At 44.2% G+C, this 13,969-nt stretch overlaps 1 protein-coding gene across 6 annotated transcripts in view; it reads right to left on the bottom strand.

Annotated features, from left to right (window-relative positions):
- The window catches only part of LOC137414106 (uncharacterized), a 150,814-nt gene that overhangs the window by 60,858 nt on the left and 75,987 nt on the right, over window positions 1-13,969 (bottom strand). For all 6 annotated transcript variants that reach the window (XM_078780440.1, XM_078780438.1, XM_078780441.1 and 3 more), the window contains 2 exons: window positions 12,900-13,034; window positions 11,443-11,571 (listed from right to left, as the gene is read on the bottom strand). In XM_078780440.1, coding sequence (XP_078636566.1) covers window positions 11,443-11,571; window positions 12,900-13,034 — 264 coding nt within the window. The remainder of the gene's footprint in view (window positions 1-11,442; window positions 11,572-12,899; window positions 13,035-13,969) is intronic.

The following is a 13,969-nucleotide window of genomic DNA, read 5'->3' as shown; positions in this document are numbered from 1 at the left end:
GTAAGGTATGTGGATGGACAAAAGGACCACCGAGGCACTCGGAAACATGGTGGTGGGATGAGGAAGTTGGAAAGAGGAAGAAGTTCAAGGAGTGGCAGAAGGCGAACGGTACGGGAGCAGAAAAAGCAGAGCATGAAAGTTATAAGGCAGCCAAGAAGGCTGCAAAGAAAGAGGTAGCAAAGGCGCAGGAGACATGTAGGAAAATGTTCGGAGAAAGCTTGGATTCGGAAGAGGGTCAGAGAGCGGTATTCAGGATTGCAAAGCAGATAGCGAAAGAGAGGTGTGATGTGATGGGGGTGAGTTGCTTGAAGGATGAAGTGGGACAAATCGTTGTGGACCCAGATAGAATTAAAGGAAGATGGAAAAGATATATGGAAATGCTGTTGAATACAGAGAATGAATGGGATGACAACATAGAGAGTAACCCAGTTTTAGGACCGACAGAGAAGATTACTGAGAAGGAAGTTGAGGAAGCGATAAAAACAATGAAGAGTGGAAAAGCGGGAGGGCCGACGGGAGTTGTGGGTGATTTTTTTTTTTTGGATACTGAATCGAGGCTCGTGAAAGAGCTAACATTTATTTCACAAACAAATCAACCAGACAAACAAAATATATAAAAAGAGGGAGCGGAAGACAAGATGGGGAGAGAAGGGGAGGCACACAGACACAACATTTAAGAGCAGGGAGATGTGTGGGAGGGAGAGGGCTTGGGGGGAGGAGGCGTGGTAAGGGGGGGGGGGGGGGTGGGAGAACTATAAAACACAAGGACACCAAGGACTTCCAGGACAGAAGTTGGTATTTCAAAAAAGTGGATTTGGGGTGAAATTAGCGGTGGTAGAAAAGATCAAGGTTTTGGATGGGGGAATATAAGAGATGGTGGTGAACAGCTGTTTTAAAGACCTGGAGGGTGGAGTGGGATTGAAGAGAGTGAGGGAGTTTGTTCCAGAGGCGGGAGAAAAGAGGAATGAAGAAGTGAAGGTGAGCAGAGAGTCTTGATTTTGGCAGTTTAACCATAAGAGGGTTGCAGGCAGATCTTGTGCGACCTGTAGGAATATTTGGGGGACAGAGACCAAGGAGAGCTTGGGGGGGGGGGGGGGGCAAGGCCAGAGAGGAGTCGGTAGAAGACGGAAAGACCACCAACCTGCCTGCGGTGAGTGAGTGAAAGGCCCTTGGAGGTAGCTTCATCGCGGGAGATTCCAATGATTCTGAAAAATTGTTGAAGATATGTTGTATGTTGATAGATATGTTGAAGGCAGCAGGAAGTTGGGGTGTGAAGAGAATGACAGAGATCTGTAATCTGGTGGTGAAAGAAGGCCGCATTCCAGTGGATTGGGAACTGAGTACCCTCGTCCCTCTATACAAGGGGAAAGGTGACCCTCTGGAGTGTGGCTCGTACCGAGCGATAAAGTTATTGGAGCATGGAATGAAGGTATTGGAAAGGGTGTTGGAGAGGAGGATAAGGAAGAAGGTGAAGATCAACGAAATGCAGTTTGGATTTATGCCAGGAAGAGGAACGACAGACGCGCTCTTTATTGTGAGGCAGTTGCAGGAGAAGTACAACGAGAAGAGGAAGAAGTTGTTTCTTGGGTTTGTTGATCTGGAGAAAGCATTCGATAGGGTTCCACACGAAGTATTGACATGGGCATTGAGGAAGTTATGAGTGGAGGAATGGTTGATCAGAGTAGTGATGGCAATGTACAAAAGAGCGCGCACAGCTCTAAGGACAAAAACAGTGGTGAGTTTGAGGTGAAGGTGTGAGTGCATCAGGGGTCGGTACTAAGTCCACTACTATTTGTAGCTGTGATGGAGGTGCTGGCTCAGAACGTAAAGGAGGGTTTACCATGGGAGTTGTTGTATGCAGATGATCTGGTGTTGATTGCGGAAAGTATGGATGGACTGAAGGAAAAGATGAACAAGTGGAAGGAATGTATGGAGACAAAAGGTCTGATGGTGAATATAGGAAAGACGAAGGTGATGGCAAGTGGTAAAGCATGTGATGAGGTGGAAAGAACTGGGAAGTGGCCATGTGCTGTGTGCAGGAAGGGTGTCGGAGTGAACTCCATTCAATGTACAATGTGCACTGAGTGGGTTCATCAAAAATGTAGTGGTCTGAGAGGGTCATTAACCAGTGTGGCAGCTACATTCAAATGTACGGTGTGCACAGAGGGAGCTGCAGATGGAGGAAATGTTGAGTTGGATCTGGGAGACGGCGTGAAGCTGGAAGGTGTGAAAACATTTTGCTACCTCGGAGACATGCTGAATGGAGAAGGTGGATCAGACTCGGCAACGGTTGCAAGAGTGAGATGTGCATGGAAGAAGTTTCGGGAACTGAGTGGCATGCTGATGAGGAGGGGGGTGTCGTTGAAGCTGAAGGGAAAGGTGTATGCTGCATGTGTGAGAAGTGTTATGATTTATGGGAGCGAGACATGGGTAATGAACGTAGAGCAGCAACGAAGGCTGGAAAGAGTGGAAATGCGAATGGTTCGGTGGATGTGCGGAGTATCATTGAGAGAGAGGAAGACAAATGATGAATTGCGAAAGATGATGAGAATAGAGGCTGTGATTGATGCTGTGAAGAGGAACAGGTTGAGATGGTTTGGTCATGTGTTGAGGAAGGATGAAAGTGACTGGTTGAGAAGAGTGATGGAAATGAATGTAGAAGGAAGTAGAGGACTCATAGACACTGCCACTCAGACACTACACTCAAATTTGCCGCTCATAGACACTGCCCATGTTGTTGTTTCTCAAGACAGCATGGGTCAAGGTGTCCATGAACTCATTTGTTGTTGGTAGTTTTTCTCCTATACTCTTTTTAAACAGGTTCAGAAAAATTTGTACACACCCCCTCAAGCTTCCAGTTTTTTTTCTTTCATAAGAGTTTGCCTCCCTATCCATCTTTTCATCCTGCATTCTCCCCCACCCCTCATCTTTGCAAACATCCCTCGTTTGTCAATCTCAGTCTATTTTATCCCTTGGCCCTGCTGTTGGTGTTTCCCCTCTCCCTTCCTGCTGTTCTTGTGCTGTTGCTTTCTGGTCTGTTCTGTGTTCTAGCTCTTGCACATGCCTCGACTTTGTAGACAAAAAATGAAAGTGAAGAGGTGGAGAGGGAAAGTGAGGTTTATAGAGAGTAGAATAGAAAAGGAATTTGTATGCGAGACAGCATGAGGTGATGCTGGGTTTCACTCGAGAAAGACAGGAGGGCCACTGGACAGACAGGGTCAGTGAGCAAGGCCACAAGTGAAATGATAGAAATTTGAGAATACACAAGCTGCATGTCTTGTGTTCAAATCAAAGTATGGGAGACAGATTCCGACTGAGAAATGCCAATAACACGGAGAGCCTTTCACCCGAGCATCTCTTTGGCAGCAAAATTGGAAACAGCTGGACAGAATGGGTACCGACACTCCTTGATAGTTCAGATGAAGGCCTTGTACTTCAGCTCTGAGCGGCTCAAATTGGGCTTTGCTCTCTGGAGAATACCAAGGCATCAGCCAGTATTAGATTGCAGTTTGGGGGTGTGGTTTTATCAAGACAGATTATGATGCCCAAGAGTTTTAGGGACAGCAGTTGTTCCAGATGTTGGCCACCAAAGTCGACTAAGGCAATTGAAAGCTGGACCCTGTGGAGCGATAGAGTTGGAGCATCATGGGATTTCCCTACGTTGAAAGATACATTCGAGTTAGCTGACAAACAATTTTTCTTCCTTCCAGATCTGCAGTGATTGTTATTGCAGCAGCCTACCTCTCAGAAATGTGGTATACTGTCTGCATAGGGTGGAGTCGTCTGCAAAGAAAGAAATGTTGAAAGCTCAAGAAATGTGCAGATAAATGCACTGACATCTTATTGTTGTATTAAAGGCTGAACGTGTGTCCTTTGGTAGAATAATCTGGGTGGAAACTGAACTGCTGATCAGATATTGGATAGGTGGAGAAAAGATGAGGCCTGAGGTCTGCAGCAATTATAGATTATATCACTTTGCTTAAGATGGAGAGAATGCTGACTGGTTTGTAGTTTAGTGGATTAGACTTGTAACTAACTCTTCTTATGATTAGGAATGAGTGACATTTACAATCCTTCAAGATTAAGGTAGGACACTATCTGCGAGAGTCTGGGTGAAGAGTGAGGAAAGATGAAAGGATAGGGCTGAAGCACAGTTCTTGAGGGTCAAAGTGCCAATGGCATCAAGTCCCATTGTAGAGTTGTTAAGGTTCACTCAGACCTTCTCAATATTAGTGGGAGAGAGAGGTGTATTTTCCACTTATAATGCCTCCACAGCCGAAGGCCAGAGGCAATATGTGTTCAGCTATCCATCTATCTGTTATCGTTTTTTTTTTTTGTGACCACGATAACTTGTGAACCCACTTTAGAGTTTCTCACCAAATTTCTCACGAATACAGACTGTAATACAAATATGAACTGGTCACATTTTGCGTTTCAAAGATCAAAGGTCAAATGGCATATACCCTTTATTTGAGAATAATTTCATAACCACAATAACTTGAGAACCACGGAATGGATTTCAACCAAACTTGACAAGTATGGGCTCAAATACAAAGATGAACTGATTAAGGTTTGGGTTCAACATGTCAAAGGTCATGTGACCTTTTGAAATCACTTTGCAGACCATAACTTGAGTAAGAAGCAACCGATGTTCTCTCTTCTACTTATCTCTCTTTTCTCTCTCATAGGACCTTAATTTTTTTTCATGTGACCTTTTTATTAAGATTAAACAAACATTGGGTTAACATCTGACGTGGGTGGGGGCATATCCATCAACGATTTTTCCTTACTTTGCATTGTGACAGCATTATTTAATTCATTTTGCTGTTTCTTGCCAACCTGGTTTTCCTCACGTTGGCTTATTTTAATCCAATAGCTTCAAAAACGAATTTAAACAATACACATGCATACATCCTTGCATTTCACAAACCTTTTTTTTTTTGTCCCCCGTCGTACCGCGGAGTGAAAGGGGGACTATGGTTTTCCCCTCCTTCCATGTGTGCGTCCGTGCGGACGTGCGTGCATACGTACGTGCATGCATAAGCGAAGGACCGAATTCTAATTTGGTGTGTGGGTGCAACCCACGTCAAAATCCAAGATGGCCACCACCATGTATGTCTGATGCCATGTATGTCTGACTATGTATGTATATGTCTATATATATGACTATATATGTCCATGTATGTATATCTGAACCTTGTGAGCGGAATGTCTTGAAAAATAAGCGAAGTACCAACTTATAATCTGGTGTGTGGGTGTATCTAGGCATAAGGAAGAACGCTATTGAAAATTGGGTCGCCACGTCAAAATCCAAGATGGGCGCCGCCATGTATGTCTGAACCTTGTGAGCGGAATATCTTGAAAAATAAGCGAAGTACCAACTTCTAATCTGGTGTGTGGGTGTATCTAGGCAAAAAGAAGAACGCGATTGAAAATTGGGTCGCCACATCAAAATCCAAGATGGCCACCACCATATATATATGTCTGAACCTTGTGAGCGAAATATCTTGAAAAATAAACGAACTACGTACTTCTAATCTGGTGTGTGGGTGTATCTACGCATAAGGAAGAACGCTATTGAAAATTGGGTCGCCACATCAAAATCCAAGATAGCCGCCGCCATGTATGTCTGGCGGAACCTTGTGAGCGGAATATCTTGAAAAATAAGCGAAGTACCAACTTCTAATCTGGTGTGTGGGTGTATCTAGGCATAAGGAAGAACGCTTTTGAAAATTGGGTCGCCACGTCAAAATCCAAGATGGTCACCACCATATATATGTCTGAACCTTGTGAGCGAAATATCTTGAAAAATAAACGAACTACGTACTTCTAATCTGGTGTGTGGGTGTATCTACGCATAAGGAAGAACGCTATTGAAAATTGGGTCGCCACGTCAAAATCCAAGATGGCCGCCTTGCGTCTTCCACTTTGTCACCTCACATCACTTCACCGACGGGGGACCGAAGCGTAACGCTTGTTGATCATTATTGTTCACGGACATCTTGTACATGCTGTCTTGAGAAACAACAACATGGGCAGTGTCTATGAGTGGCAAATTTGATTGGCTGCGATGACATAAAATGCTGTAATATTTTCTCAAGTACTGCTAAACAAAAGGGTTTTGAAAATGCCAAAAAGGTGTTTTGTGTTTTCCAGTGTTCAAGTCAGTACCCCAGGTCTTCAAAGATGTCACGATTGTTCCCCTGTACATATGCAAAGGTGATAAGGTCTTGTGTCAACAACTATTGTGGCACGGCCCTACTATCTCTATTGCTGGGAAAATGTTTCCCCGCATCATTCTTAATCACATACCATCAACAATCATCAACAGCATCACTCCAGAAAGCCAATGAATGCAGCTCCCATGCTGGACATGGCACGACCAATATGATGTTCTCCACTCGTCAACGTCAGGAAAAAAGCAGAAAACAACATCGCGATATATCCATGGTCTTCGCCGACCTTACAAGGTGTTTGATTTGGTCAGTAGAGATGTCCTGTGGAATCTATTGCTCAAGGTCGGCTGTCCCACTAAGTTGGTCAGCATAATCAGATCCATCCACGATGGCATGGATACTCGCGTGAGGGAAAGTGGATGCACTTCTGAATAATTTCCTGTTTACCAATGGCACAAAGCAAGGCAGTGTCCAAGCTCCCCTATTATTTAGAATTGTATTTTCTTCTATGCTTCATGATGTTATTATCGTCTATAGGGGATATAGATTACAGTAGATTTAGGCTCGGGCTTTACAAATGTCAGAGGTGTATTCAGTTCGCAAGTTTCCACCCTCATACTCTCTCTGTGGTAATAAGTCAGGTTCACTATGTTTTTTCGTTCAACATTTTTGGAGATTAGTAAAGCTATACATTTTTGTAATATTTAGAGCATGAGGAATCCAAAAATTAATGTTGGCATTTGCGTAGACACCTGCATGGCCGCCATTTTGGATTTTCAAAATGGCCGCCCTAAAATACATAATTTACACTATCTCGGCTTCTCGTCATCCTAGAATCTTATTTAAATATGCTAATCCTATGTTTTCTGGGTCAAGAAAACCATTGGTGGGATCATTAGACTTCCAATCCTAACACTTGCTTCACTTTTAGGACTTTCCAGATGACACTCAGGACAGTGATGAAGATTTGTAAGAGCATATTCCTGAACGGTATAGACCCAGTAGATCCTGTGTATAGGACTTATAGTTCAATCTGATACTAACAAGGCTGCTTTCTTGCTTTATAAACCCATACCTATAACTTCAAAGGACTTGCAATATCATGTATATTGTATTATGTAATACAGTTATATCACAAATATAAAGACAATGGTTTTCAATTACCTTTGTTTGTTGCTTTTCTATAATCCAGAGCACTAATTTGAGGCCTTTATTGGATTCCTTGACCCTGAAAACATAGGATTAGCATATTTAATTAAGTCTCTAGGTTGACTAGAAGCAGAGATAGCGCAAAATATGTATTTTATGGCGGCCATTTTGAAAATCAAAAATGGCGGCCATGCAGGTGTCTGTGCAAATGCCAACATTGATTTTCAGATTCTCCATGCTCTGATGATTCCAAAAATTGTACAGGTTTCCTAATCTCCCAAATTTTTGAACGAAATTATATTTATTAATATAGTGAACCTGACTATAAACATGTTTTGTTCATAAAAACCTGTATGTGGTCATTCGAGGTACAGGACTGTCATCAAGTGCAACGGAATTAGCTTTTCAAATCCAGCAACATCAGGAAATGCGCGAATGGCACCATTGGCACCACAATGGCACCACAATGGCACCAAACAAAGCTGATTCCTTAGTATCTCTCCTGGGTTACTCCCTCCTCCGGTATGATAGACCTGAGCCTCGTCCTGGAGGTGGGGTTGCTATCTTTATCAAAAACTCTCTTCCTCACTCGCCCTGCACTGTAACTCTCTCCACCTCACCCCCAAGAATACCTCTGGCTACGGTTTCCCCTTCGCTCCCACCTCTTGTTCATATGTGTGTTGTACCGTCCACCAAACAGTGATGACTCCATCTACATCTCGCTGTCTGATAATATGGACCAACTTCTATCTACTCATCCCAACTCTCTCTTCCTCATATGTGGTGATTTCAACTGTCATCATGCCAGTTGGCTGGGTGTGGGTACCTCCCTCACCAGCCATGGATCCTCAGCAAAGGACTTCTGCGACTCACTGGGACTGACACAATCTGTCAATTTCCCGACCCGGATCTCAGTCAACGGAGCATCTTCTCTTCTGGACTTGGTTATGACTAACTTCCCTGAAAATGTCTGCTGCTCTTCTTCTGCGCCAATCGGATCATCTGATCATGTCCTTGTTAAAGTGGACATCTCTCTGACCATTCTCAGGGAGCCTGCTCAGCGTCGACGAGTCTGGCATTTCACTCAGGCCAACTGGCACGGTCTTCAAGCAGCCATCAATCATCTGGACTGGTCTCCCATCTCTACCACCTCTGACATCAACTCATCCTGGGAATTCTTCCAAAGTAAATTGCTCTCCCTCATGCACAGATTTATCCCATCTCGTCTTCAGTTGTCATACCCTTCCTCCCGTCCATGGTACACGGAATCTTGTGGTGAGGCTGTTGCCCAGAAACAATTTGCCTTCGTCTCCTGGAAAGCAAATCCAACGGAAGGAAATCTCATTTCCTTTCACAAAGCCCGAAACAAGTGTGTGTCCACCCTCAGGAGAGCCAGGAAACAATATCTCTCCGTTCTCAAGACCGAACTCTCTTATCTGTCTCCCTCTTCCAAATCCTGGTGGCGTCTGGTCAAATCCGTTTCTGGTGTTTGTTCCCCCCTCCATCCCCTCCCTTACCTCAAACGGCTACACAGCTGACTCTGCACGTGAAAAAGCTGAATGCCTCAACTCTGTGTTTGCCTCAAAATCTTGTGTCCCAAACCCATCCCTCTCTGTACCCATCATACCCAGCTGCTCCTGGACTCCGTGTCCTTTCCTCCTGACAAGGTGGAAAAGTTTCTGTCAACCCTCGACTCTGATTCTGCAACTGGACCCGACGGCATCAGCCAACAGGTCCTAAAATCCTGCTCTGCCGCTCTATCTCACCCTCTCTCTGTTCTCTTCACCCTCTCTTTTGCTCAAGGTCAACTGCCATCTGCTTGGAAATCAGCCAACATCACCGCTTTGCACAAAAAAGGTGCAAAACAGATCCTAGCAACTACAGACCAATCAGCCTTCTCCCAATTATCAGCAAAGTCATGGAATCCATCATTGCTTCGGATATGAAATCTTTCCTCTTCTCCAATGGCTTGATCTCTGAGCATCAATTTGGTTTCAGACCAGGTCACTCTACTCTGGACATGCTGCTTCTGCTGTCTCAACAATGGATGGAGGTCCTCAATGCCAAACAGGAAATTAGCGCTGTCTCCCTCGACATATCACGTGCCTTCGATACGGTCTGGCACCCCGCTCTGCTCACCAAACTCTCCTCCTTTGGTATCCATGGAAATCTCCACGCATGGCTGGCTGACTTCCTCTCTAGTCGTCGTCAACGTGTGGCCCTGAAGGGGTTCTCTCATCTCCTCTTCCTGTTCAGGCTGGAGTTCCCCAAGGCAGTGTTCTGGGCCCTGTGCTTTTTCTGGTCTTCAGCAATGATCTCTCTGACTCTCTTGAAAATCCTCTCTATCTCTTTGCTGATGACTCCACTCTCTGCCGCTCCATTCCTCTTCCCTCAGATCGGCAGCCTGCAGCCTCCTCACTCTTTGAAGACTTGGACAAAATCACAGACTCGTCAAACAAGTGGAACATGTCTTTCAATCCTAACAAATCTCACACTCTTACTATGTCTCTCCGAAAAGATCGACTGGACAACCCTCCCATCTACTTTCTCAAAAATCCTCTCCAAGAAGTTCTGTCGCTCAAGCTTTTGGGTCTCACTATCTGCCATGATATTTCTTGGGAAAACCACATTTCCAAGCTGGCCTCCAAAGCCAGTCGCCGACTGGGCATCCTCCGTCGTGCGAAGTCCTTCCTCGGCACACCTGAGCTCCTCACCACATACAAGGCTTTCATCCGCAGCTCAATGGAATACTGTTCTCCCCTATGGGCCGGTGCTCCTGCCTCACACCTAGCTCGGCTTCACGCTGTTGAAACCAAAGCTTTCAGAATTATTGGAATCTCAAACGATGAAGCTATCTCTGAGGGCCTTTCACTCACTCACCGCAGGCAGGTAGGTGGTCTTTCTGTCTTCTACCGACTCCTCTCCGGCCTTGCACCCCCAGCTCTCTCTGTGCTCTGTCCCCCAAATATTCCTACAGGTCGCACAAGATCTGCCAGCAACCCTCTGATGGTTAAACTGCCGAAATCTCGGCTCTCTGCTCACCTTCACTCTTTCATTCCGCTTTTCTCCCGCCTCTGGAACAAACTCCCTCACTCCCTTCAATCCCACTCCTCCCTCCAGGTCTTTAAAACAGCTGTTCACCACCATCTTCCCCCATCCAAAACCTTGATCTTTTCTACCCCCGCTAATTCACCCCAGATCCACCTTCTTTGAAATTCCAACTTCTTTCCTGGAAGTCCTGGCCGTGTCCATATGTTTTATACCTCTCCCACCCCCCCCCCCTCCCCATGCCCCCCCTCCCCCCAAAGCCCTCGCCCTCTCTCAGATCTCTCCATGTCTCTCGGTCCCTGCTCTCAAATGTTGTGTTTGTGTCCTTCCCCCTCTCTCCCCATCTTGTCTACCGCTCCCGATGTTATATGTTTTTGTGTCTGTTTGTCTTTCTGTGTGATTAATGTTCGCTTTTTCATGAGCCTCGATCTTGGATACAAAAAAAATAAAAAAAATAAAAAATTACGTAACCCTATTTTTTAGGGAGGCGTCTTCGGGCTTGAATAAACCTTACGAATAATGTAACACTCAAACCAAACAAAGCCAGTGGAAATTTGTCGCAACAAAGCTTGACAGTGTATAATCATTAGAGGCCTATAAATTGGCCTAATGTGCTAGGCCCACCAGGAAACAAGATGGCAGCCATATCATTTCATCTCAGTACTATGGTGGGTGGAGTCGAATGATGGATGTGGGTGGGTGTGGTCCGGCAACTGTCCGACCAATGGGTGCACTTTGGAAAAAAAAAAATTAAAAATAAAATAGACCCAGCAAGAACCCCACCCCCACCACCAACAACAACAACAACGCAAACCTCTACAAGAGGTTCTGTAGGTAAAAACATAAGGAGACGTCAGTGTACTCTTAGAATAATTGCTCGGACATTAAAAAACAATGGAAAATTCAACAGTGGATGGAATTTGAACCTGGGAACCCAGCATTGTGAACAAATGCTCCAATTGTAATGCTAAACGGCCTACCTAATATGAATAGTTAATAAAATATTGTTAAACATCCAAATTCATCAGCTAAAAAAATATACAAAATTATTGCCACATAAAAAGCAAACCTCCATTTGCAAATGCGCATCACTGGATGAGATGCTGTGGATGTCGCCAACCTCCACCATCCAACTCCAAAGCAGTGGCAGTCCTTGGTAGTCCATGAAGTTCTTGAGACAGGCTGGTGACTCTGTGTTCTGTTAAGACAAGGCCAGAAATTGGTGTCTAACAATTACAATCATGTAAAAGAGCAATTACATAAGCTATTCTTCCTCGAAGAGTATGGTTATCAGAACAAAGTGCAATTTTAATTCCCAAAAATTGGGGAGCCCAGATTTTGCCAATTGGATAATGGAAATTCACATTTTGAGAAAGAGGATGTTGGTGTATCTTCATTAAATTTTCCAAGGTTTTTTTTTTGTAGGAACTCCAAAGATGGATTGTTCAGAGTATTCACAAGTAGTATAACTGATGTAGCAATCGGGAACAGTTCCCCCTTCATACTGTGTATGCTCGTGAATTTAAAGCGAGCAGTTCGAGTTTCACTTTCCATGTGTATTTTTACACTTGCGAAGAACCTGCCACCCACCAAGCCTAAGGTTTGATCTGCTCCTAGACGCCATGACGTCACATGGTGCGACAGTGCAAGTGGTAGGATTTTTCTTTTTACTAGCAATGTTTCAAGTCATTCCATCCAGCACTTCATCTGTACTTGAAGGTGGGTGACAGAGGCAGCTAAACTAGGCAATTATAAAAAATACCAAAATATTACTGTAAAACGTTATAAGAGATTTATGACGGCTGAAGTAGACACTAAAAACCATAATTTGTGGTAATTTATCGCTGACCTTTGCCTGTCACTGATGAGAAAAAGATTAAGAACCACTGCTCCACAGCACAGCACATTTATGCTGTCAGCGACCTTAGTGTGGGTTGAGGCGACGCAAATCAGATAGTGGTGTTAACAGAGTGACAACATATTTGCGAAACGATGCAAAAGGGGGAGATGTTAATCGGGGTATTACTGTATATGCACAGCAACCCCAAACTTGCATTGCAATGAGCAAACCCAAACTTGCATTGCAATGAGTAAACCCAACCTTGCATTGCAATGAGCAAACCCAAACGTGCATTGCAATGAGCAAACCCAAACTTGCATTGCAATGAGCAAACCCAAACTTGGCGCTTTGCATTGAAATGTGCTGTATCGTCTCTGATTGCTGTGTATTTCTACTTGATAAATTGAACCAGTATTTCTAATCCACCACACAATTTGCTACAAGTCTGGGTTATTCAATGAGGACAGATCAATAACCCAACACCGATATTTCTCAATTTCAGTTCAGTAATTGTTTGGTGAATACTAAAGAAGAATAAATTCCTGCCAGCTGTTTGATGCATATTTGCTTTCGAAAATTATTTTATTCCGTGAATTTTCTTCCTTCCAAAAGTTGATTACCCATGATGCTCGAGTACACACTTTGCTTGCTTTCTCATAAAACCGGTCAAAGAGTATGAATGTTACCTGCAATAATCGCAAGCAGGTGAGCCGCTGCTGCCTCGTATCAGTGCGGACCATGAGACGCAGTAGTGCAACAGCATGCTCGGGCCGTGACAGCCTCTCAAAGCACTCCAGCGACAGCTCTAGCTCCTCATCCAGCTGTTGACCCCACCGAGTGGAGGTAAATACAGCAAGTTAAGCAGAAAGATATAGTGACAGCACATTATTCACACAATTATATTAGAGACATGATAAGACATGATAAGATGTGTAGCTATTAGCTTATTTCAATTCAAACAAATTGTAGTGCACTCATAGTTAAGGTAAGTATTGACCAAGGTGAATGGATAAGTTTAATGAACGATTTAGTCTTAAATAGAAAGGCGTGAAATTCACCACCAAAACACTTATTCATTACTGAGATCATTTTTCCAAGAAGGTGAACTTAACTTCACACTCTCACTTTGTCCTTGCATAAGGACCGGCTAGCAAATCGCTGAATATATTTCAGTCATCAGCATCTGGGTGATGTGGTGTCTTGGAGTACCTGGGCCTCATCATCCAGTATAGCAAGTGTTGAGGAAACAACATCTCTAAGCTGAATTCCAAAGCCACCCACCACCCCACAATGCTCAATTGGGTAAAGTCTTTCCATTTCCATCCTCAACTTGTATACAGTGCAAAACAGGCCTTTATGCGTAGTATCGTATAGTTTGGCTCCACAATATGGACTCGTGCTGCTGATTCCCCCCTTTCAGCTGAGGAAATTAAGGCCCTCCATGTCATTAATATCTCTCAAGATGTGCTTCTTGCTAACCGCAGGCAGGTTGGTGGTCTTGCAGCATTTTATTGCCACAATTCCTGTCTTGCTCTTCCTGTTCGCATGTATCTGCCCAACGTTACCCTTCTTGGTCACGTGTTCAACCAGAAAGAAACCCTTATCTCATTAGTCTAAGTATCTTGCGAAGTCTGTTGTCTCGCACTTTGCCCTCCAGGACTGTATGTCTGCTGCTCACCAACACACCTGACTCTGTCTTACATTACGACCTCTGAGTTTTATCATGTTTACTGAAAACATGTCTCCATTTTACCTG

Source organism: Myxine glutinosa, chromosome 6, assembly GCF_964187855.1.
Source record: "Myxine glutinosa chromosome 6, kmMyxGlut1.1, whole genome shotgun sequence".
Lineage (NCBI taxonomy): Eukaryota > Metazoa > Chordata > Myxini > Myxiniformes > Myxinidae > Myxine > Myxine glutinosa.
This window is presented reverse-complemented; position numbering and strand designations above follow the sequence as displayed.